General features: G+C 40.9%; 4 protein-coding genes across 7 annotated transcripts; 3 read left to right on the top strand and 1 right to left on the bottom strand.

The window, feature by feature from the left end:
- Positions 1–108: 108 nt before the first annotated feature.
- LOC4331971 (uncharacterized) lies at positions 109–2,608 on the bottom strand. Of its 2 annotated transcripts, XM_015773834.3 has the most exons (5): positions 2,267–2,608; positions 1,504–1,561; positions 1,237–1,359; positions 765–858; positions 109–663 (listed from the first exon to the last, which is right to left on the bottom strand). In XM_015773834.3, exons 1-5 carry the CDS (start codon positions 2,527–2,529, stop codon positions 362–364), a joined length of 840 nt encoding a protein of 279 aa, XP_015629320.1. In that variant the 5' UTR covers positions 2,530–2,608; the 3' UTR covers positions 109–361. The 2 variants fall into 2 exon arrangements, with proteins under 2 accessions (XP_015629320.1, XP_015629319.1); XM_015773833.3 differs by having other exon boundaries at positions 1,237–1,561.
- Positions 2,609–6,577: 3,969 nt separating this feature from the next.
- LOC4331969 (ADP-ribosylation factor-like protein 8a) lies at positions 6,578–9,369 on the top strand. Its single transcript, XM_015777026.3, has 5 exons — positions 6,578–6,837; positions 7,735–7,816; positions 7,894–8,048; positions 8,751–8,912; positions 8,997–9,369. Exons 1-5 carry the CDS (start codon positions 6,800–6,802, stop codon positions 9,112–9,114), a joined length of 555 nt encoding a protein of 184 aa, XP_015632512.1. The 5' UTR covers positions 6,578–6,799; the 3' UTR covers positions 9,115–9,369.
- A 944-nt stretch (positions 9,370–10,313) lies between these two features.
- LOC4331968 (surfeit locus protein 1) lies at positions 10,314–13,556 on the top strand. Its single transcript, XM_015777024.3, has 6 exons — positions 10,314–10,484; positions 10,603–10,706; positions 10,813–11,063; positions 11,608–11,791; positions 12,088–12,371; positions 13,208–13,556. Exons 1-6 carry the CDS (start codon positions 10,346–10,348, stop codon positions 13,275–13,277), a joined length of 1,032 nt encoding a protein of 343 aa, XP_015632510.1. The 5' UTR covers positions 10,314–10,345; the 3' UTR covers positions 13,278–13,556.
- A 1,674-nt stretch (positions 13,557–15,230) lies between these two features.
- Positions 15,231–19,671, top strand: LOC4331967 (protein NPGR1). 3 transcript variants are annotated; one of them, XM_015775931.3, is made up of 6 exons: positions 15,231–15,391; positions 16,227–16,537; positions 16,624–16,897; positions 17,232–18,445; positions 18,534–18,681; positions 19,089–19,671. In XM_015775931.3, the coding sequence occupies exons 2-6, from the start codon at positions 16,334–16,336 to the stop codon at positions 19,421–19,423; spliced, it is 2,175 nt and encodes a 724-aa protein (XP_015631417.1). In that variant the 5' UTR covers positions 15,231–15,391; positions 16,227–16,333; the 3' UTR covers positions 19,424–19,671. The 3 variants fall into 3 exon arrangements, with proteins under 3 accessions (XP_015631417.1, XP_015631416.1, XP_066164869.1); XM_015775930.3 differs by lacking the exon at positions 15,231–15,391 and adding an exon at positions 15,575–15,651; XM_066308772.1 differs by lacking the exon at positions 15,231–15,391 and adding an exon at positions 15,575–15,651 and having other exon boundaries at positions 15,754–16,537.
- The last annotated feature ends 11 nt before the right edge of the window (positions 19,672–19,682 follow it).

The following is a 19,682-nucleotide window of genomic DNA, read 5'->3' as shown; positions in this document are numbered from 1 at the left end:
AAAGTATGAAACTGTATGCACGCGATGACAATACATGCTATCCAGACGTACACGAACGTATCATCAACCTAAATAGTTCAAAAACCATGCAATGCATTCCTGCCATTCTTTTTCCTGAAAGATCCAGCAAAAGCTGGCTTTATATTATAAGGAGAGTGAAAACTTTACAATACCAAAGACTTCAAGCTCTCGCGATGTCTCTCAATGTATCAGGTGAACACGATTACGAGGATTCATTCGTACAGTCAACTACTTGTTGAACTGAGAAGAAAAAAAAATCTGACCAAAAAAAAGAACCCGAATGTCCTGAACACCAAAGAATCCTACCTTATTATTTTATCATTATGACTGGGCAAATGGCCTACGCGCGCTTAAGTAAAACTACCATGATCGAAGCAATAGCCAAGAGGACGAAGGCTGATGGAGCATTTGCAAAATCTTTCTTGGAGTCCAGGATCATAGTCTTCAGCTTCCCCTTGCTCTGGCCCTCGTCCGAGGTTGCAACTAGATCTTGCATAATGCTTGAAAGGTTCGTCATCATCTCAGACACCAGTGCCTTCATTTTCTCCACGTAGCACATGAACGCTTCTCCAGCGCTGCCCAACTCACTGCTGTTCTGCACGGAGTCTGACTCACTGCCTTCGACCTCATCTTCGTTAAGCTCTGAGAGAGGGAAAGTAGTAAGAGCGGATAGCAGGTTAAATTTTGAAAAATCTACTCAATCAGATGAGCAAAATAGGCCGGGCACCTAGACTAATACTTACTCGTCGCATAGGTCTTGTAAAACTTCATAACCTTTTCATTCCTCATTACAGCGTTCCAAACATTCTGATCAGAAGCAAGTGAGGCAACAACTTCCTGCAACCAACAGTTATCATAAAATGATCTGTAACAACTTTTATAAGCTTCCAAAGAGAAGAACTTTCAGAATTTAAAAGTAGAATCTATGCTTGCAGTAGAACCAGGATATTTTAATAAGGAATAAATTGAGCGCTTGAACCAAACTAACATAATAAAATGGAAAGTGTTACTCCAGAAAATATGAAGGCTGGAGATTTTGTGATCAAATGTCAAGCTTGCATGTGAAATTTCAATAATAGGGCTCAGATTTCACAAAACATCATTATCTTTTAGTGTTTGAAAAAGAGACATGTAATCCTCATTGACGCTAGCAAACGATGGCACAACAACTTAGTAGTTGACTCTATTTACATTGGCAAAGTTTGTGGTAAGTACCTGTGCTTCAGGGCTATCCTGTAGCATTGTGAACGCTTGCACAACGCGTCCAGGGGCTCCAGAGGAAACAAGTGAAATTTCATGGTTATCCTCATGCTCAGAAGTTTTTGAATGAATAAGACCCTGAGATGATTCCGAATGAACAAGACCCTGAGATGTTTCCGAATGAACAAGATCCTGGGATGCTCCTAAATCAACAAGACCCTGTGTTTCTGAATGAACAAGATCCTGAGGTGTTTCTGAGTGAACAAGACCCTCCTGACCCACCTTTGTAGGGACATCAAGGTCACCAGAGGGGAGAGGCTCCAATTGAGCAGACTTAGCACTATTTAAGAGAAAACAGGTCATCAGTTTTTTTTGGGGGTAAAGAACAAGGAAGAGCAGTGAAGCATAAAACCTTTATATAGAAGGAAAATAACAAAAGCACAATAGAATGATTTTACGGTTTGAACAACTTCAAAATAATTTGTCTACATATTGTTAACATTTTTCTCAGGCATACTTCGCATATATATATATGGAGATATTCATTGTCGAAACATACTGCAAATTAAGAAGCAGTGATGAGAAAGAAAGATTCAAAAACTTTTAAACATATTTAAAATAAACATGTGAATGAACAGCAAAGAGGCACATCATGTTGCAACAATCTCTATATATGTTATTTCTAAAAACAAGGAGAAAAACATCACAAGTAATACTACTCTAACGCTCTACTACAAATACTATGAATATATGCTTCGTCACTTCATCAAAAGCCAATAGATGCGAATAACTTTTTTTTTCATTACTGCAAAAGAAATTATAGTCCGCTAGAAGTCATTGTATAATGAATAAACTTATCCACGCATCAGTGTCCAATAACTATGAACCATAGATCACACCACACACATGCATGATTCGAATAAAACTACCGGAGGCCACAACCATGCAGCGGATGGAGCAATAGGATCACCGATCACACGAGCACATTCAACGGCTATGAGAAAACTAAAAGCGTGAAGGGCAAGGTGGTGGCAAAGTTACGCACAACTGGAAGGACTCCTTGAGGTCGAGGGTGGCGGCCATGGCCTCCTCGTGGGTGGGCACGGGGCCGAACACCTCGCGGTCCGGGATGACCCAGTCGTCGATCGCCGCGTAGGTGGACGCCGCCTTGCGGCCCTCGCCCGCCGCCGATGGGGCTGTCTGGGGCGCCGGGGAGGCCGGGAGGACGGCGCGGCGCACGGCCGAGGCGGAGCGGTAGCCCCCGATCATGGCGGCCTTCGCCGCCGCGCGGATGGACCCCCCTCCCATGGCTGGCTTCCCGTCGAATCGATCTCGCCGTCGCCCTAAAGCAGCTCCGGTGGAGAAGCGATTAGATGGAAGCGGGAGTACGTTGGAACAAACTAGTACTATTATTATAGCGGTGAAAATGAAACGAAAAAAAAAAGGAAATAATCGCTGCGGTAAAAACGCGTGGGATTTTTTTTTCCTTTTATTGTAAGGAAGGAAATGGCCCATTTGCCTTGGCGGCTGCGGGACCCCCTCGCCCGATGGATCCGCATGGTGAAATGTTCGGCCAGATCAGTGCCGTCCAACGGGAAACGGATGGATGGGATCGTATCCCGCGATATTCGCTCAGTTCGATGGTTATCTTTATTTTAGCTGCGCGAAATTAGTTCTAGAAGTTAAATTCCGTGGGTAACAACAGATCTCTCTTTCGACGGGGTTTGCGCGGAACTCGAGGAAACCCGGCGCAACAGAATTTTGAAGGTTAAGAAGGGGAAAACTATTTTAATCCCTAGTGAGGATATTCCATTGTTCTTTGAATGTCATAATGAAAAGAGTAAATTTCATAAAACTACATGTTTTGTGGTCTAAATTGCAGAAAACCACATACACTTTAACACTTGGCATTTAAGTACATATATTTTGGTCGTGTAGTTTCACAAAACCACACTATCAATGAATGGATTCACTCGCGAGATGATGTAGTTGTTTCACATAGGACGAGGACATGGCATCCTATTACCAGCCATCACACAAAATTAACAGGATGCCACGTCCCCATCCTAAATGGAACAACCACATCATCTCACGGGTGAATCCATTCATCGATAGTGTGGTTTTGTGAAACTAAACTACCAAATGAAACTAAACTACCAAAATATATGTACTTAAGTGCCAAGTGTCAAAATGTGTGTGGTTTTCTGTAACTTGAACTATAAAACATGTAGTTTTGTGAAATTTACTCTTATGAAAAAAAATAAAAAAATTAAGAAGATGTATTAATATGTGATGTAACACTACACAAACATGTAAATTCAAATTCAACTTCTACATCTCGTAAAAAAACAAATCAAACCGCAGCTGGTTAACGTATATTCAAAGTCAAATTTATTTTTTTCGTTGTGATATGTAGAAGTTAAATTTTTACCTGCATGTTTGTGGAGTGATATATCACATGTTAATATATCTTTTCAAATTTTTTTAAATTTTTTCATAACCATTTGAGTAACATGCAAGCAACAAGAAGATATCCCCTCGACGGATCAAAATCCACTTTCCATCGCAGGGTCGTATAGTATTAACTCAATCGCGATGCTTTGCTTTGTGTCAGATTCAGATGTGTTCCGGTTCATATATACTCCCTCCATAAAAAAAAGACAAACTCTGGGTTTCCATGTCCAACATTTGATCGTCCGTCTTATTTGAAAAAATTATGAAAAATATTAAAAAGGCAAGTCACGCATAAAGTATTAATCATGTTTTATCATCTAACAACAATGGAAATACTAATTATAAAAATATTTCATATAAAACATACAGTCAAATGTTGGACACGGAAACCCAGGATTTGTCTTATTTTGGGACAGGGAGAGTAGCTAGCCACGAATTTATCGGACGAGTTTGATAAAATGTGATGGGTGTGTCTAGTTTATAAACACCATATCCGCCAAACTTCACCAAGACACATTACTATCCAGGTTTGAAACACGAGACATAGGTACGATGCACATTATTCAGACATACATGCGATGCACATTATTCTTATCAATAAATTCTGGCTTCTAACGGTAGCTTGAATTCAGTCGATGCTTCCATGAGCCTTTTCTTTTCACGACTAGCATGAGATTTTGTTTTCTTGGTTGTACAAAAGTATTGTTCGGAAAAGATTATGTTTTTTTCGTTGGTTGCATGACTGTAGCTGAATTTTCATTTTTATATATCAATATATTCATTGTTAAATTTATGAGTAAATTATATTGATGGTATATAAACTTGTTAGGTAAATATCTAAGTATACGTAAACTTGTAAAATGCTCGTTACAGTATTTGAACTTATCTAGTTTGTGTGAGAAAATAACTTGACATTGTTAACTTTATACCAAGCTGGTGTTGATTAGAATGTGACATGCATACATGTATTGAATATTCATAAAACAATATATTTATAATTTTGATCTTTACTTTATCATTCATAATTGAAATAATGAATTCTATATATTTCTAACTCTTGTGTCATTGATCAGTATTTATATTTTTTTTCTACTATCATGTATATCTCATTCTATCTTTTAGTGAACATATGTATTTCTAAATAGCGATATTCTCACATATATGTTTATATAGTATCCTAATCAGCACTTAAATCAACAGGATTAGCCATGTAGTGTTATTTTGGCCTTAGTCCGCACGAACAGAAGTTTATACACCAAAACGAGTATTTTTACAAGTTTGTGCGCTAGATTGATAAGTTCGTGAACTGCTGATGTAATTTACACTAAATTTATCATTTGAGCATTATTTTTAAAGCAATATATTTACTTTATCATAATAAAGCTATCTCGCCGCCTCGCACTCCTCGTCAAAGGGAGATCGCCGCGGCCGCTTCGCTGTGCCTGGCTGTGACCGGATGCACACGGTCCCGGCCAGTCCCACCCTGCACCACAACACCAGCGCGTACTTACTTACACATGCATTTGCATTCGCTCATACCCAACGTTTGTATCCGCTTGCCGCCTTGCCCTGGACAACGAAAGGAGCTTGAATCCCATCGTTGTCATTGGGTCTAACTTTAGGAGGCCGTTTTGCACAAGCAAACTCAGGACCCGACGCCGACGGCTGTGCAGACAACCAAACACCCGGAGATGGATTCTAATATCTCGAGTGGATGTGCAACCGTTTATTGCATGTCAACTAAATGGTTACGAAAAATTTTCAAAAAAATTAATAAGATAGATCAATATATAATATATCACTCCACAAACATGCAAGTTCAAATTCAACTTTTACAAGTTGTAACAAAAATAACAAATTTAATTGTAAATATACATATAGTAATTTAAGTTTTGTTTGTTATTTTTGTTATAACTTGTAGAAGTTAAATTTCAACTTGCATGTTTGTGGACTGATATATAACATGTTGATCTATCTTATTTATATATTTTTTAATTTTTTTCATAACTATTTAGATGACATGTAATAAACGGGTGGACGTCCACTCGAGCTGTTAAAATAGTTTCCCCCAAACACCCCTGCATTACATTTACACCAGTTTTATGCGAAGTGAGAGCAACGCTAGATGCAAATAACCAAACACCGAGTCTACGTGCATCTACACGGTGACACGAGCTGTTCGACTCGATTGGGCTATATATGATGATCCTCTTGGGTTCACCTCATCAGGCCAAATGCCCATGCAAAGAAGTCGCCCGGTGAGTCAAAACCTCTGAAACAATTGGTCCAGAGATGGCGAGACTTAAAACATTTTGTTTACTCCCTCCATTTACTTTGATAATCATATTCCCTCTATCTACTTTTGATAATCATATTTTTAAATCTGAAAAATTTATTTTGATAGATATATTTTAATCCAATAGCCTATCCTCTCAATAAATTTCTCAGATTTAATGTAGATCTCTCCATTTTTTCACATAAAATTAGCTACATGGGTATGGAGAAATGTAAATATTTATGAATCGTTTGTTTACGAGAAATGACTAGTACTAGTATGTTTAAATAAATGATAAGTAGAATTAGTTATCTTTGGCCTATGTGATAAGATGAAATATGATTATTAAAAATTGACGGAAGGAGTAAAAAAAAGCTTCACCTACTACCGCAAATCATCATTAACTACCACCGCTAATCCGGGGAGCAGATACCGGAACCGAACTGGATCCTGTCACCAGGGTTGGTTGTTGGAGCCTTTGGACCAATCACGCACATCCAAATCGGAAAAACAAAAAAAAAACAAAACAAAACAAAACGGCGAGCTAGCACGCGAGGCCACATATGATTGGTGGATCGCCACATAATAATACCATCCCCTCCTCCCTCTCGTCTCTTCCTCCTCCTCGCGCCGTCGCTCTCGCCTTGCCTCGCTGTCGCTCGCTCCTCCCAATCCGCGCTGCCCCCGTCCCTCCCTTCCCACACGCTCTGCCCTCCAAATAAAGTAAACCCGCGCGAGCCGCCACCGGTGAGGCTCCCGTCGCCGTCCGTACCCCGGCTCCCGGCGACCGCCGCCACCACCACCCAGGGTCCCCGCTTCGTAGGCGAGGGGGGAGGAGGAGACGACGCCATGGGGTTCTGGGAAGCCTTCCTCAACTGGCTCCGCAGGTACGCTCGTCGAAGCTCGCTCTTGCTTGGGGCATTGACGGGGGAGGGGATCGATCGATCGATCGATGCGTCGGGGATCTGGGTTAGGATTAGATAGTTTTACTGGATTGGATGGTTTTGCGGCGCGCGAATAAGTATGGTATTGAGATAATTTTTTCCTTTTGCAACGTTGACTAACGGGAAATGTTGTTTTTGATGGGTCGATACACGCATACCCGCGTTTATTCCCGATATACGTAGGGGAATTTGGCTTCTTGTGGTCCTTTTCTGTTTTTCCAAGTTCAGATTTGGCCCCTTTTGCTACTTACAAGTACGCTGTAGGAACATTGTATGGCAGAAGCTTTTTTATCTGTTGAACAACACTATCAAATGGAGTATCGTATAAGCCAATCGAAGTATTATCAGGGCGCGTCAATCACTGTATTAATTGAACGTGCCTGCCCAACTGTATTCATTCAACGTGTCAATCAAAAATTCAAGGGAGGTGAGGGGATACAGAATTTGCAGAGTGATTTTGTATGTAACAGAGGGGTCTACTCTGTTAATTGTCATGAATATTCACATTACAAAGTTCTTGTATCATGGACTGTAGAATTAGGACGATGTTGGCCATGCTTGCACTGAATTTCAATCATTGGTATGAAAAAGAGTTGTGGTAGGCTATGATTAGTTCCACATCTACCTACCGGCGGTGGCCAAGTAAGTTAGTATGAAAACAAAGGAGCTCTCATCACATGCACTGATTGGGTAGTGGAGAACTTCCTTTGTTTCTTTGAGGCACTACTTCGACGTAATGACATGTGGGCCAACTTCTGGTTTATATTAGCGAGTAAAATGGATATGCTTTGTTACTAATATTGCTTGATGAGGATTCAACATATATTCCTTTATATGCAGTCTTTTTTTCAAGCAAGAGATGGAGCTTTCCTTGATAGGGCTTCAAAATGCTGGGAAAACATCGCTTGTGAATGTCATTGCTGTAAGTATCAGTTTCTTAATTATTTATTCACTTGCTGAATTATAATGATTTCTCATGGATCACCATGTAATCTGCAGACAGGAGGCTTTAGTGAGGACATGATTCCTACTGTAGGATTCAACATGAGAAAGGTGACCAAAGGTAATGTCACAATAAAATTGTGGGATCTTGGAGGCCAGCCAAGATTCCGTAGCATGTGGGAGAGATACTGTCGTGCAGTTTCTGCAATTGTGTAAGTTCCTTTCCTGTCTAATTTGATGCATGTGCAGCAGGAATTGCACTATACTCAGTAGTTGTCATGCTTAGTTGGTTGTTGCTTACACATGCTAACCAATTATTTTCATGTCATTTTGATTTGACCACTGCTGAAATTTAGGCAAACTTCATCAATGAAATTTAATTACTAGACCCCATAGACAGAAGTAGCTTCATATTGTAGTGCACATTCACTGGTTTCAAAAGCTTAACCTGGATAGTTTAGGTGAAACATGGGATTTTGTGCAGATCTTATGTTCTTGAGTTTAACCTCTTTATTTCTCAACTAAACTGTTCTTAGTCTTTTGTAAGGCATACTGCACTTTTCTTCCCTCTGCCTTATGTCGTAGTTATCCTTGTGCAAGGATAAGTCAGTTTGAATTTGCCTTGCCTATTGGATATTGGATATTCTAGAAAAAGATGATGCTTTTATTTATTTGATCAGACTTTTTTAATTTTGCATTATTGAAGATAATTATGATGTCTTGTTTATCTTTATCTTCTATTTTTCTATTTTTGCTTTTTTGTTCACTTGGCGCATGTTCTAAATTCTAATATGTAACCCCTCTAGCTGACTTTTCCCCTTAAAATCTGGTTCGTTGTTATATTATTTTATTTTTCGTTGCTGGTGGCAATAATTGACTTTACAAACCATGGGGAATGTTTTGGGTTCCTGCAGGTATGTTGTGGATGCAGCCGATCGAGAGAACATGGCTATTGCCAAAAGCGAGCTCCATGATCTTCTGAGCAAGCCTTCTTTGACTGGGATCCCATTACTAGTCATTGGCAATAAAATTGACAAACCTGAAGCTTTCCCTAAGCAAAGCTTCACAGACGTAATGTAAGTACACGCTAAGCTATTACAGACCGATAAGGTTTTCTTACGCACAAACCTGTGTTCGACAAGTTATATGTGACATTGCAGGGGGCTAAAGACAATCACTGACCGAGAAGTGGCATGCTTCATGATATCATGCAAGAACTCGACAAACATTGACTCTGTCATCGACTGGCTCGTGAAGCACTCAAAAAAGAAGAATTGATCTAAATTTTTAGCTTTTGAAGTACGCAGATTCTCTCTTTTTGCATGTTGCGTAGCACTTGGCCTGTAAATTATGCAAGAGTTATTGTTGATCAGGGAGGTTGTGTTCATAATTTTGTAACCTGCTTTGGCATTATATTGGCAGACTGCATCTGGTATTGTGCACGCATGTGCTTCCTTCCGACTTACAAGAGGTTCCACCCTCGTGTTGCATACTTGCTTGGTGAATTTGAAATTATGCGTGATTTGTGGATCATATTGTTTACTTTGGATGAAACTAAAGGGAGACAAAAATGTTGATAAATCGATGCTGCAATGAATTGCAAATTTGTGCTTGAGACTCTGAGAGTAATAATATGTAGCATGAGAGAAATATTTAAACTATGTATTTGGTTCTTTTAAGTGAATTGCATCATCCTGGGAGAACAGTTGTATAATGTGTGCAGGTAAGTAAAGGTGCTGGAGCACCACCTTGCAATTTCTTGTACAGTTTGTTATGAAATTAGAAGGGATTTCTACTTGTACAATTTGATATGAAATTAGAAGTGCAAAAGGGAAATTGCACGTTATGAGAAGAAATGGTTTAGGGAAAGTACGTTCATTTGCTATCAAGTTTATCTACTCGAAGAATTTTCTATCGGCATACGTTCGTTTACTATGAAGTTTTTCTACTCGAAGAATTTTCTATCGACCGAGGTTTGTCTTCCCCCGGGTCTGTTTTCCAGTGTTACAAGTTACAAAGCTTTGTTTCCAACATTTTTAGATTCCAAATACTTAATTTAATCTATGATACGAATAAACATATCATCTCACGTATTTTCTCTGTTTTTTAAATATATAACGTTGTTGATTTTTACAAACATGTTTAAATATTTGTCTTATTCAAAAATCTTACACAACTACATAAGATATAAATCATGTTTAAAGTATTTTTAGTCATAAAACAACTCACAACAAAATAAATTATATGTACATAATTTTTTTAATAAAACAAATAATTAAATATATGTTCAAAAGTCAACTATGTTATCTATTTAAAAATGAAAGAAGGAGGCAGTATATACCAGTTACGAGCTTCAAACAACGGGAAAACGAATTTCAAACTCGTTTATAAGAAAACAAAAAATCAAACTCCAATTGACCAAGGGTGAAGGGGGTCTTGACTCTAGTTCTAGTCGCCGCTGTCTTGCGGCCTCCTCCGGTCCAAGCCCCCTGATCCCCTGACCTCAAAGATGGCGGCGGCGCTGTCCAAGCTCCTCCGCCGTCGGCTGCGCGGCGGCGGGCACCGCCTGCTCCCGTCCCGTCCCTCCACCTCCGCCGCCTCCCAGCCACCTCCGCCGCCTCCTTCCGCCGCCACACCGCCACCACCAGGTGAGGTCTCAACCCTCCACCGCCCCCGCGAAATGCCACACGAGTACATCTGCGGAGCGAGACCACCGGTGCGATCCCCCCCCCCCTCGCTCTAACTAGGTTCGTTTTCCCTTCGCAGGGGCAGGGAAGGAGGCGGGCGCGTGGTCCAAGCTCTTCCTCTTCGCCCCCGGCGCCATCACCTTCGGCCTCGGCTCATGGCAGCTCTTCCGGAGGCAGGAGAAGGTTCAAAGTTCACACCACGCATGCGCGCCTTGGTTCGTTCTCTATGTCTAGGGAAATGAAGGGGGGAAGAGGCCTCACGCCGTGGTTTTTTCTTGCCCTGTCGCAGATTGAGATGCTGGACTACAGGACGCGGAGGCTGGAGATGGAGCCCATTGCGTGGAACCAGATGGCCCCGTCTGATCTCAGTGCCGGGGTCGATCCGGCCACACCGGAGTTCCGGAGGATCGTGTGCGAGGGTGATTTCGACGAGGAGAGGTCGGTGTTCGTCGGGCCTCGCTCCAGGAGCATCTCTGGTGTGACGGAGAATGGGTATTATGTGGTCACTCCATTGATACCCCGGCCTAGTGAGCATGGCAGGTAAAAGGTTGTTGGAAACAGCATTGCGCTCTTGCGATGAAACTGTTAGTTCCGGTGAACGTGATGCCATCAATTTGGTTTAAGTTATTCTCAAGATTAGGATAGAGAAACGAATCAACGATGAACATAAGATCTACCTGACTAAAATGGAACTAACGTATCATTATTTGTCTCAGTAGAGAAGCTCTGCACAAGCCATAATCTCAAATTGGGGTGTATAGCTTCTAATAAATGTTTCTGCATTACATTACATTTCTGATAAGCTGAACTTCCACTTGAGGTTGTGTTGTGCGATATGCCATCTATCCATGCTTGGACCGGTATTAGCAAAGTTTTTCTTCTTTTTTTTTTCCCCGTGAAGATGTTGCGATCTTACAATTAGTTCTGAATTAAGTTTCTCCTCACGTTACTAACACAGAGAACACATAAAAAGAAACATAGTTGCCTGATGCTGTATTGCTTGCTTGAACCATAGAAACAAACTACATTGTCTTATTTCTTCCATGTTTCTTAAAATATTTGTATTTCTGAAAAATATTGTCAGTTCGTGGCCACCTATACTTGTGAATAGAGGGTGGGTTCCTCGTGATTGGCGTGATAAGAACGTACAGGATCACCAGGGCGTCAGAGAAGTTCCAGAATATAAAGAGGCTGATAAAAAGACAGATGGAAAAGGTTCATGGTGGAAGTTTTGGTCTAACTCTAAGGAGCCTGAACAATCTTGTGAGGTGATTTTGCATTCCTTTATTTGCGTCGTTTCCAACCTATTGCTTAAAAATGTTAATGCTTTCTGCTTTGCTCATCAGATCAAGTTTATGCATTGATATCTTATCAGCAACATGGTACATAAACTTATTGTGCATGATAACAATGTGACAGCACATTATCAAATATCTTTTTATGAATAACCAACCAGGCGTGCTTTAAATCATTGGTTGTAGTTGTTGATGGTTTGTGTGTGGAAACCACTGTGATTATTGTCCGTGCATAAATTTGATGCAAATTGCTTTTCCACCTTTTGCAGATTGAAAAACCTGTAAAACCTCCTGTAAGAGTTTTGGGAGTTATCCGAGGAAGTGAGAAGCCCAGCATATTTGTTCCAGCTAATGAACCCAGTGTTGGCCAGTGGTTTTATGTGGATGTTCCCATGATTGCTCGTGCATGTGGCCTCCCTGAAAATACTATTTATATAGAAGATATAAATGAGGATGTCTCTCCAACAAATCCTTATCCTGTTCCAAAAGATGTCAGTACTTTGATTCATCACTCAGTGATGCCACATGACCATCTAAAATACACCGTTACATGGTAAGTGCCTATTAACTTCAATACCTTGCACATTCCTCATTGTTGGTGGGGTGTGTGAAATCTATAATAACTGCTACATTTTTATATGATGATCTATAATAATTGCTACAGCTTTACTTGACAAGTTTTATGAGTGCTATCTAGTTGATTACTTGATTATGACTATTCCATTCATTCTTGGATTGTTATTACTAGAAATGTTAAGACTCCCAATAGATAGTTAGATACTATTGCTCATATTAGAAAGGTTCAGAGCAATTTCCTACCGTATCGGGTACTCACTATCGCATTTAAGCCTTTTGTCTTTACAGAACTGCCAGGTGTAATCTGTTGATACCATTTGCTTCCTTAGATAGTTATGTGGTATTCTTTCACTAAATAATGTTCCAACTAAGTGGTAGGATATCATATATGCACATGAAATGCAATACTGTAGTGAAAATTGAGTTGCAGAAACTGGAGAATGTACATTACAAGAATGTGACTCTGGACTGGAGTAGGAACACATAGTATGGGGTTTGTATTCCAAACTCTCTGGGCTGGTTATGTACTGTGTTGTTCTGTTTCAGCTGAGACTGGAAAGCTGTTGTGTCTCCTTTATAGAAAAAAAAAATTATCCCAAACTCTTCTTAAGGTCTGCCCATATTACATCAGATTAGCTTGCATATGGCACATATATATGCAGGCAAATTTTCTCGCTGTAATCATGCACTAAAATTTTGCAATCGTCAGCTAGATACATAATTGTTTCTTTGACTGCTATGGTTACAGTTGGTATCATTCTTGCTGGTGTATTTGTGTGTTTATGACCACCTACTATCTTTCGTTGTTATTAGGTACACTCTTTCTGCTGCTGTGACTTTCATGGCTGCAAAGCGGATAAAGGCAAAGAAGGTTAAGTTATAGCGGAACATAAACCTGTCTCCTGCATCTTGTACTTATTTATGAAGCTCAAGTTCCCGCTGCTTCAGAAAGAGATGTTCGATAACCTGAGTACTGCATCTTCATCTCTCAGGCAATGATCAAAGTAGTCTTGCCACATTTGATATGATGTGCATCCATATGGGCATCTCGTAGTTGAACTCAGAGGATAGAAAAGTTTTGTTAGCAGCTTCTGATATCCTTGATTCTTTTGTTACGGAACTTACATTGAGGAAACAACGTAGACATTGTTATTTGTTTCTATTCTTTGTAGTTTTTTTGTTCAATGAGCTAGTCGTCCACGAGGTTGATGGTGCTTGCAGAAGCAATTTTACAGTACTTGCTGATTTTATCTGAAAAATAAAAACATCGAATCTGTTACACATCTGCCCCTAAGGCCTGGTTTAGTTTCCAATTTTTTTTTCAAACTTTCAACTTTTCTGTCACATCGTTTTAATTTCAACCTAACTTCCAATTTTAGCGTGAACTAAACACACCCTAGTTTGAAGAAAAAGTTTGGAACTAAACTCGGCCTTGTGTGCTGCCTCTGCCCAACAATGTACATAGTCAGTGTTGTTCAGTCCTCGTCTCTGCTCCAATTGATAGAACTGTTGAATGTCGATGCTGTTTTTCTGCTTACCCTGTGGACTTTGCTGTCAAGTGTTGTCCCTTTTATCCCCATCTGATAAATGGGGGCAGATGTGAATAGGTAAAGGGTTTTTTGTACCCTACATTTGTGCTCTCTGGCAAAAGCAGGTCAAGAATGCATGTGATGGTACCTCGAGAAGAGTAGATGCTAGCCGGCTAACCTTGCACGGTCAGTCAGTACCATGCACAACGTTCTGCATAAATAGCCATCTTTTATATGCACCTATGCGGCTATGCTGATATTTCACTCAATTAAGGAGCGTCACACTAACCCCTTAAATGATAAGCATGTGCTTTACACTAAAACACTTATTTAACACCGAAAGGTATCCTAGGTCACCTAAATTCTCCTCACTCTCTCAACGGCCACAATAAACCCAGGACTAGGACACAGGACACCATGTTTTGGACTCAAAAATAGCTGAACATAGGATTCTTGTTCCTTGGCCATGCGTGTTCTGCGAGAATGCAATGTGGCATCTTGTGTCCATGACCGGTAACTGTCAATGGCGGGGAACAAATGGTCACGTGACTTGCAGAGTTTGCACGTAGCAGCAGTACTCCATTGTCTCCACTAAAATGAGCACCATGAGAACATCGCAGTGTTGCAATCTGCAAGCATGATAATATTACCATGATGAGTCCAGTAGTAAAAATCACTAGCATCAGCGTCTCCGAAGCCTGGATTGATTTGGTTCTAGCGAACCAATGGCAGCACGGTGACAGGTCTGGAAGGGGGCCGAAAATGTCAAAGAGTAGCCGTCCTAGTGATTGGAGCTGGAATCATGGCAGAATGACTGCGTTGCCAGCTTTTTTTCTTTCCTTCTTTTCCTCTTCTCCAGTTCTCACCTGCTCTCTCTCTCTCTCTCTCTCCATTTTTTTCTTATTTTTAAAGAGACATATTCTCTCTCAGATTGAGATCCTCTCTAGTCGAATACACGGTGTCTCTTTATCACTAACATGTGGACCCAAGAATCATCGGGCCTACATGTTAGTGACAAAGTCACGTAATTTTGACTGCAGAATCCTAATCCATTCTCTCACATGGCAGTGCACCTAGCACAAAGGAGGCCAATAAATACGATGGCCCTTCATTAGTAAAGCTACCAAGCTTTTTTACACTTACAGAAAGGTGCGGTAAAGCCAGGCTGGCTATATAGGTATCAAAGTGTAAATGATAAGGGCATATTTGTAAATAAATCATGAGCAAAACATAGCAAAAAGGGAGGATAATGTAAGATTGTACTTCTCTTCCCTTTCTAAGGGGAGGGAGGAGCTTCCCCTTGATATGTTGCCATGTTGGTGGTCTGAAAAAGTTTTTTTTACCAAGTAAACGCTGGACACTAGGGAATGACCCAATGTCAAATTTATCAACAAAGAGGGTGAGCGCGGTCGCGGAGAACACAACGGCTGTACCATAACATCTGCGATACCCTAGACGGGTCCAAAAGGTTTGTTGTCGATACAATCACTAGTTGTGTTTGTTAATTTCTTTCTATACATGGGTTACCGGTTATCGTATAGGAATATCCAATAGTTCTGAAGTAGTAAAATATTGGGATAAAAGTTGGAGATTCGAGTATCTTCCCCTTCCATTCCTTGCGTATAAAAGAAAGAAAATCTCCGTCTCGGATGCTTCGCTCCTTGCGCCATCTCGCGGCTGAACAGGGGAGGTGGCGAGCAGAGCAGGGGAGGGGAGGGGATCCTGCAGGTGAGCACCCACGTATCCTCCTCAGAGTTCTTCTCTCTCTCCCGCCGGGACTACTTCTGTCTGGAATTTGCTTGCGTTCGTTAATCCTAGCTTCTCTTCTAGATCTGGATTCTGGAAGAAGTTCTTCAGCTCTTCTCTTAATTTCAGAGCCTTAACGTTAATACAAGTAACAAACAGTTTGTTGTTTGTTCCCCCAAACCCCCATGTCCCAAGTTGGATCCGCCCCTGCAAATTGGCCGCTGGAGCTCGGGATTGCCGTCAGCGCCGCCGCGTGCTCTGTTTTGGCCACCTCCGACTCGCCTCTCCAAGCCACCATAGCCCAATCAAATTAGTGAAGCCGACAAGTTCAACAAGTTTTAGAGTCCTAAATATGCATTTCAGAGTTTAGTGACCAGGATGACATCAGACTAGCAAGTTCAAGAATCAAGGACCACAGCTGTATTCTTTTTTTAAGATAATGGAATAAAACATCCCGGCCTTTACTCATCATAGCACCACAGCTCTATTCTTTAATTAATTATTAGGGTATGATTACTTAAAATGTGCACTAAGCACCTTCCATTTTTACTTGTCAGGTTCTATAGTATATTATATACTTGATGACTGGTTAATCCCATTGGTCTGGTGGGGAGATCTTGAGAGATAGATATTTATCTACAGTAAATCATCAGCACAGCAGAAAATGCCGGCAATTATGTTATGCAGTTGTAGCGGGGACCAATCCAAGTTTGAAGAAATGCCTCGATCGCCTGAATCTCTTGCGACGCGGGATTACTCAGCAACTGGTTCTTCTTCAAGGATAGGAAATCGAGAATCAACTCCTGATGACAACCAAGTAAGCGAAGTGGAATCAGACCTGAGAGAGACCCTTTCACTAAATTATGAGGTTTGTCTGAATCCTTCCCTCTTCCGAGAAGATAAGCTATATTTCTGGTTTCCTCAGTGTTGTATTCATTGTGGCTAATGTAACAGGAAGCCCGGGCATTGCTGGGTAGACTGGAACATCAGAGAGGAAACTTTGATGCAGCATTGCAAGTTCTTCAGGGAATTGATATAAGAAGCCTGATGCCACGAATGACTACTGCTATTGCTGACAGTGTCAAGCCTAGAGGTCCTCCACGTTCACGAAAGAAAACCTCACAAGTGAATGGAATGCTGATGCATATGTCTATGCACTCTGTAAGTTTGCTTCTCGAGGCCATATTGCTTAAAGCGAAGTCTTTGGAAGGTCTTGGTAGAGTGACAGGTACTGACCAGATTCTTTCCCTATGTTTTTTTTTTCTTCTTTAGAAAACGATTTGTATGTTTTCTCATTTTTGAACTTTAACTTTTGCCATATGAAATTTGGAGGGCAACTCCAAGCCCTGGGAAAAGAACTGTTACTCTAATGTACGTGGGCTACCATCTTAGTTAATAAGACTTTAAACAGAAGTGGAAACATATGTGTTGGACAAATCCAAATTGTTGTGATACTTTTGTTTACATTATAGGAGTGATTATTTCTACTGATCATCTCTCATTTGGAAGAGCTATGTCACATCCAATAGGAATTTTACTCTTATTTTATCTTGAAATGGCAGATGCTGCAGAAGAATGCAGAACCATCATAGACATTGTCGAGTCTGCATGGCCATATGGTGTCCCCGAAGGTACTTCTGAAGAGTGTAAGTTGATAGACATTTTCCACTCTGCCCTAGAATATCTTCCTAAGCTTTGGATGAGGAGTGGTTGTTGTGAGGAAGCCATCATCGCATATAGGAGGGCTCTTGCAAAGCCATGGAATTTGGATTCTCAAAGGTCTGCAAATTTACAAAAAGATTTAGCAGTGACTCTGCTGTATTGTGGTGCTCAAGTGAAGTTTACTCAAGAATTTGATCAACACAAGCCAGCAACTCCTAGGAACAACATGGAGGAAGCAATTTTGTTGTTGCTGATACTTACAAAAAAGTTAGCCCTTCAAGAAATAAAGTGGGATCCTGACCTTGTGAACCATTTGATGTTTGCACTCTCATTATCAGGCCATTATGAAATCTTGGCTAGCCATCTGGAAATGTTGTTGCCTGGAACCTATAACCGATCAGAAAGATGGTATATTCTTGCGCTCTGCTACAGTGCAGCTGGCATGGATGATAGCGCCTTAAACATTATAAGGAACGGTTTCAACGTATTAGAAAGGAAAGGGAAGCCTCATATTCCATCTCTTCTTTTAGGAGCCAAACTATGTTGTAAGAACCCAAAGCGTGCTTCTGAAGGAATAAAATTTGCAGATAAAGCCATGAAGTCTTTCAGAAAGCATGATTTCCATTTTGTCAGTGTTGTAAACCATCTTCTTGGTGTTTGCTATGGACCTTTTGCTAGATCCTCCACTTCTCATGCAGAAAAATTGAGATTACAAGATGAAGCACTGAGGTTGCTACAGGATGCTGCTGCAATGGCAAAGTATAGCCCTGAAATTATGTATAGCCTTGCTTGGGAAAATGCAATGCAGCGTAAACTGAATGCAGCTGTTGAAAGTGCAACAGAATGCGTTGAGATGGTGATGGGAAGTTTAGTTAGTGCCTGGAAGTTACTGATTCTTGTGTTATCTGCTCAGCAAAATTTAAAAGAGGCCGAAGCAGTAGCAAATATTGCAATAGATGAGGCTGAGAAAGAGGATCAGATGGGAATTTTGAGGCTAAAAGCACACATTCAGGCCTCACGTGGACAGTTCAAGTCTGCAGTAGAATCATTTCGGAGTTTGCTTGCAATAATCCAAGCAAAGAAAGAAATCTGGAAGCAGACCCCTTATGACAAGGTACGATCACATTGTCCCTTTCACCTCTTTTTGGAACTCAAAATGTTTGTGTTGTATTCTTCTTTCTTATACACTTTGGCCTTTGCAGGTTAAATCCCTACAGAATTTAGAGATGGAAGCATGGTTAGATTTGGCGTCAATATACACGAAGCTTGAATCATGGCATGACTCAAATGTCTGTCTTGACAAAGCCAAATCTATCAGTTCTTTCTCTCCCAAGTGCTGCCATGTCAGAGGTAAATATTCTCAAGCACTTCAAAATATATTTATGTGCAGCATAAAGAACCTCAATGTTAGATTGGGTTCATTTGCAAACACCTCCAGAAAATCAGGTTCTGCCTTGGCCATACAGAAGAAGTTTGAGTTTGGCTGCATCCAGAAGAAGATAGGCCTTCCCCTGAAACATGATCGATGGTGTCGTGTACTCGTGTTACTAGTTCAAGCTATATTATTAGTGCTTGGTAAAATTTTGTTGTGACTGGCAGACTTTAGTCAATGTGTCTGAGCAAAATTAAACCCAAAAAAAAAAAACTGGGGGAATGCACCTTTCAGATTATTTGGTACTATGGTCATCTAACATAGTAGTTATTCATTTCACGGCTTATGATTTTGGAAAATGCTAACATGATAGCCTCCGCTGCAGGCCTTATATTGCAGGCTCAGTCCTTGCACCAGGAAGCCCTGACGGCGTTCTCGCTCTCCCTCTCCATCGATCCAGACTATGTCCCAAGCATGGTTTGCATGGCAGGAATTCTAACCATTCTTGGAGGGAAATCATTGTCGATCGCAAGAACGTTCCTCCGTAATGCCCTCCGTTTGGAACCCACAAGCCATCAAGCCTGGCTGCGCCTTGGACTCGTCTTGAAATCTGAAGGATCACTGCTTGAAGCGGCCGACTGCTTCCAGGCAGCCTACGAGCTCCAGGAGTTATCGCCGATACAGGACTTCTCAGAGCACCTCCCCATCATGCTGCAATAGGAACGCAATAGCCCAGGATTCCTTGTAGAAATTACCTCTCACTTCTCAAACTGTGGCAACGCATTCTGTAGAAATCAGAAATTATGTGGATCTAGTTGCAAACTTGCAACTGTGAGCGTCTTTCTGTTGACGTCCTTACCAATTTTGTTCGTTCTTAGATTTTGAAAGATGTAGGAAAAATGCAATCGAATGAAGCATGCTGCCTTTATCAAGGGAAAAATAATGTTATGCATAGCCTTTTTCTCCCATTGAATGGAGG

Source organism: Oryza sativa, chromosome 3 (genome assembly GCF_034140825.1).
Source record: "Oryza sativa Japonica Group chromosome 3, ASM3414082v1".
NCBI lineage: Eukaryota > Viridiplantae > Streptophyta > Magnoliopsida > Poales > Poaceae > Oryza > Oryza sativa.
Note: the sequence above shows the minus strand (reverse complement) of the source record. Positions and strands in the feature narration are given on the sequence as shown.

What these genes read in the sequence shown, in the direction of transcription:
- LOC4331971 (XM_015773833.3), bottom strand. Translation starts at nt 2,529, where the DNA reads ATGGGAGGGGGGTCCATCCGCGCGGCGGCGAAGGCCGCCATGATCGGG. An exon ending in CTCAAGGAGTCCTTCCAGTT is followed by an intron (nt 1,562 to 2,266) that starts GTGCGTAACTTT and finishes TCTCTTAAATAG; the next exon opens with TGCTAAGTCTGCTCAATTGG. An exon ending in AGGATAGCCCTGAAGCACAG is followed by an intron (nt 859 to 1,236) that starts GTACTTACCACA and finishes TGTTGGTTGCAG; the next exon opens with GAAGTTGTTGCCTCACTTGC.
- LOC4331969 (XM_015777026.3), top strand. Translation starts at nt 6,800, where the DNA reads ATGGGGTTCTGGGAAGCCTTCCTCAACTGGCTCCGCAG. An exon ending in CGTGCAGTTTCTGCAATTGT is followed by an intron (nt 8,049 to 8,750) that starts GTAAGTTCCTTT and finishes GGGTTCCTGCAG; the next exon opens with GTATGTTGTGGATGCAGCCG. An exon ending in CAAAGCTTCACAGACGTAAT is followed by an intron (nt 8,913 to 8,996) that starts GTAAGTACACGC and finishes GTGACATTGCAG; the next exon opens with GGGGCTAAAGACAATCACTG.
- LOC4331968 (XM_015777024.3), top strand. Translation starts at nt 10,346, where the DNA reads ATGGCGGCGGCGCTGTCCAAGCTCCTCCGCCGTCGGCTGCGCGGCGGC. An exon ending in TCTTCCGGAGGCAGGAGAAG is followed by an intron (nt 10,707 to 10,812) that starts GTTCAAAGTTCA and finishes GCCCTGTCGCAG; the next exon opens with ATTGAGATGCTGGACTACAG. An exon ending in AGCCTGAACAATCTTGTGAG is followed by an intron (nt 11,792 to 12,087) that starts GTGATTTTGCAT and finishes CACCTTTTGCAG; the next exon opens with ATTGAAAAACCTGTAAAACC.
- LOC4331967 (XM_015775931.3), top strand. Translation starts at nt 16,334, where the DNA reads ATGCCGGCAATTATGTTATGCAGTTGTAGCGGGGACCAATCCAAGTTT. An exon ending in AGGTCTTGGTAGAGTGACAG is followed by an intron (nt 16,898 to 17,231) that starts GTACTGACCAGA and finishes TTGAAATGGCAG; the next exon opens with ATGCTGCAGAAGAATGCAGA. An exon ending in AGCAGACCCCTTATGACAAG is followed by an intron (nt 18,446 to 18,533) that starts GTACGATCACAT and finishes TGGCCTTTGCAG; the next exon opens with GTTAAATCCCTACAGAATTT.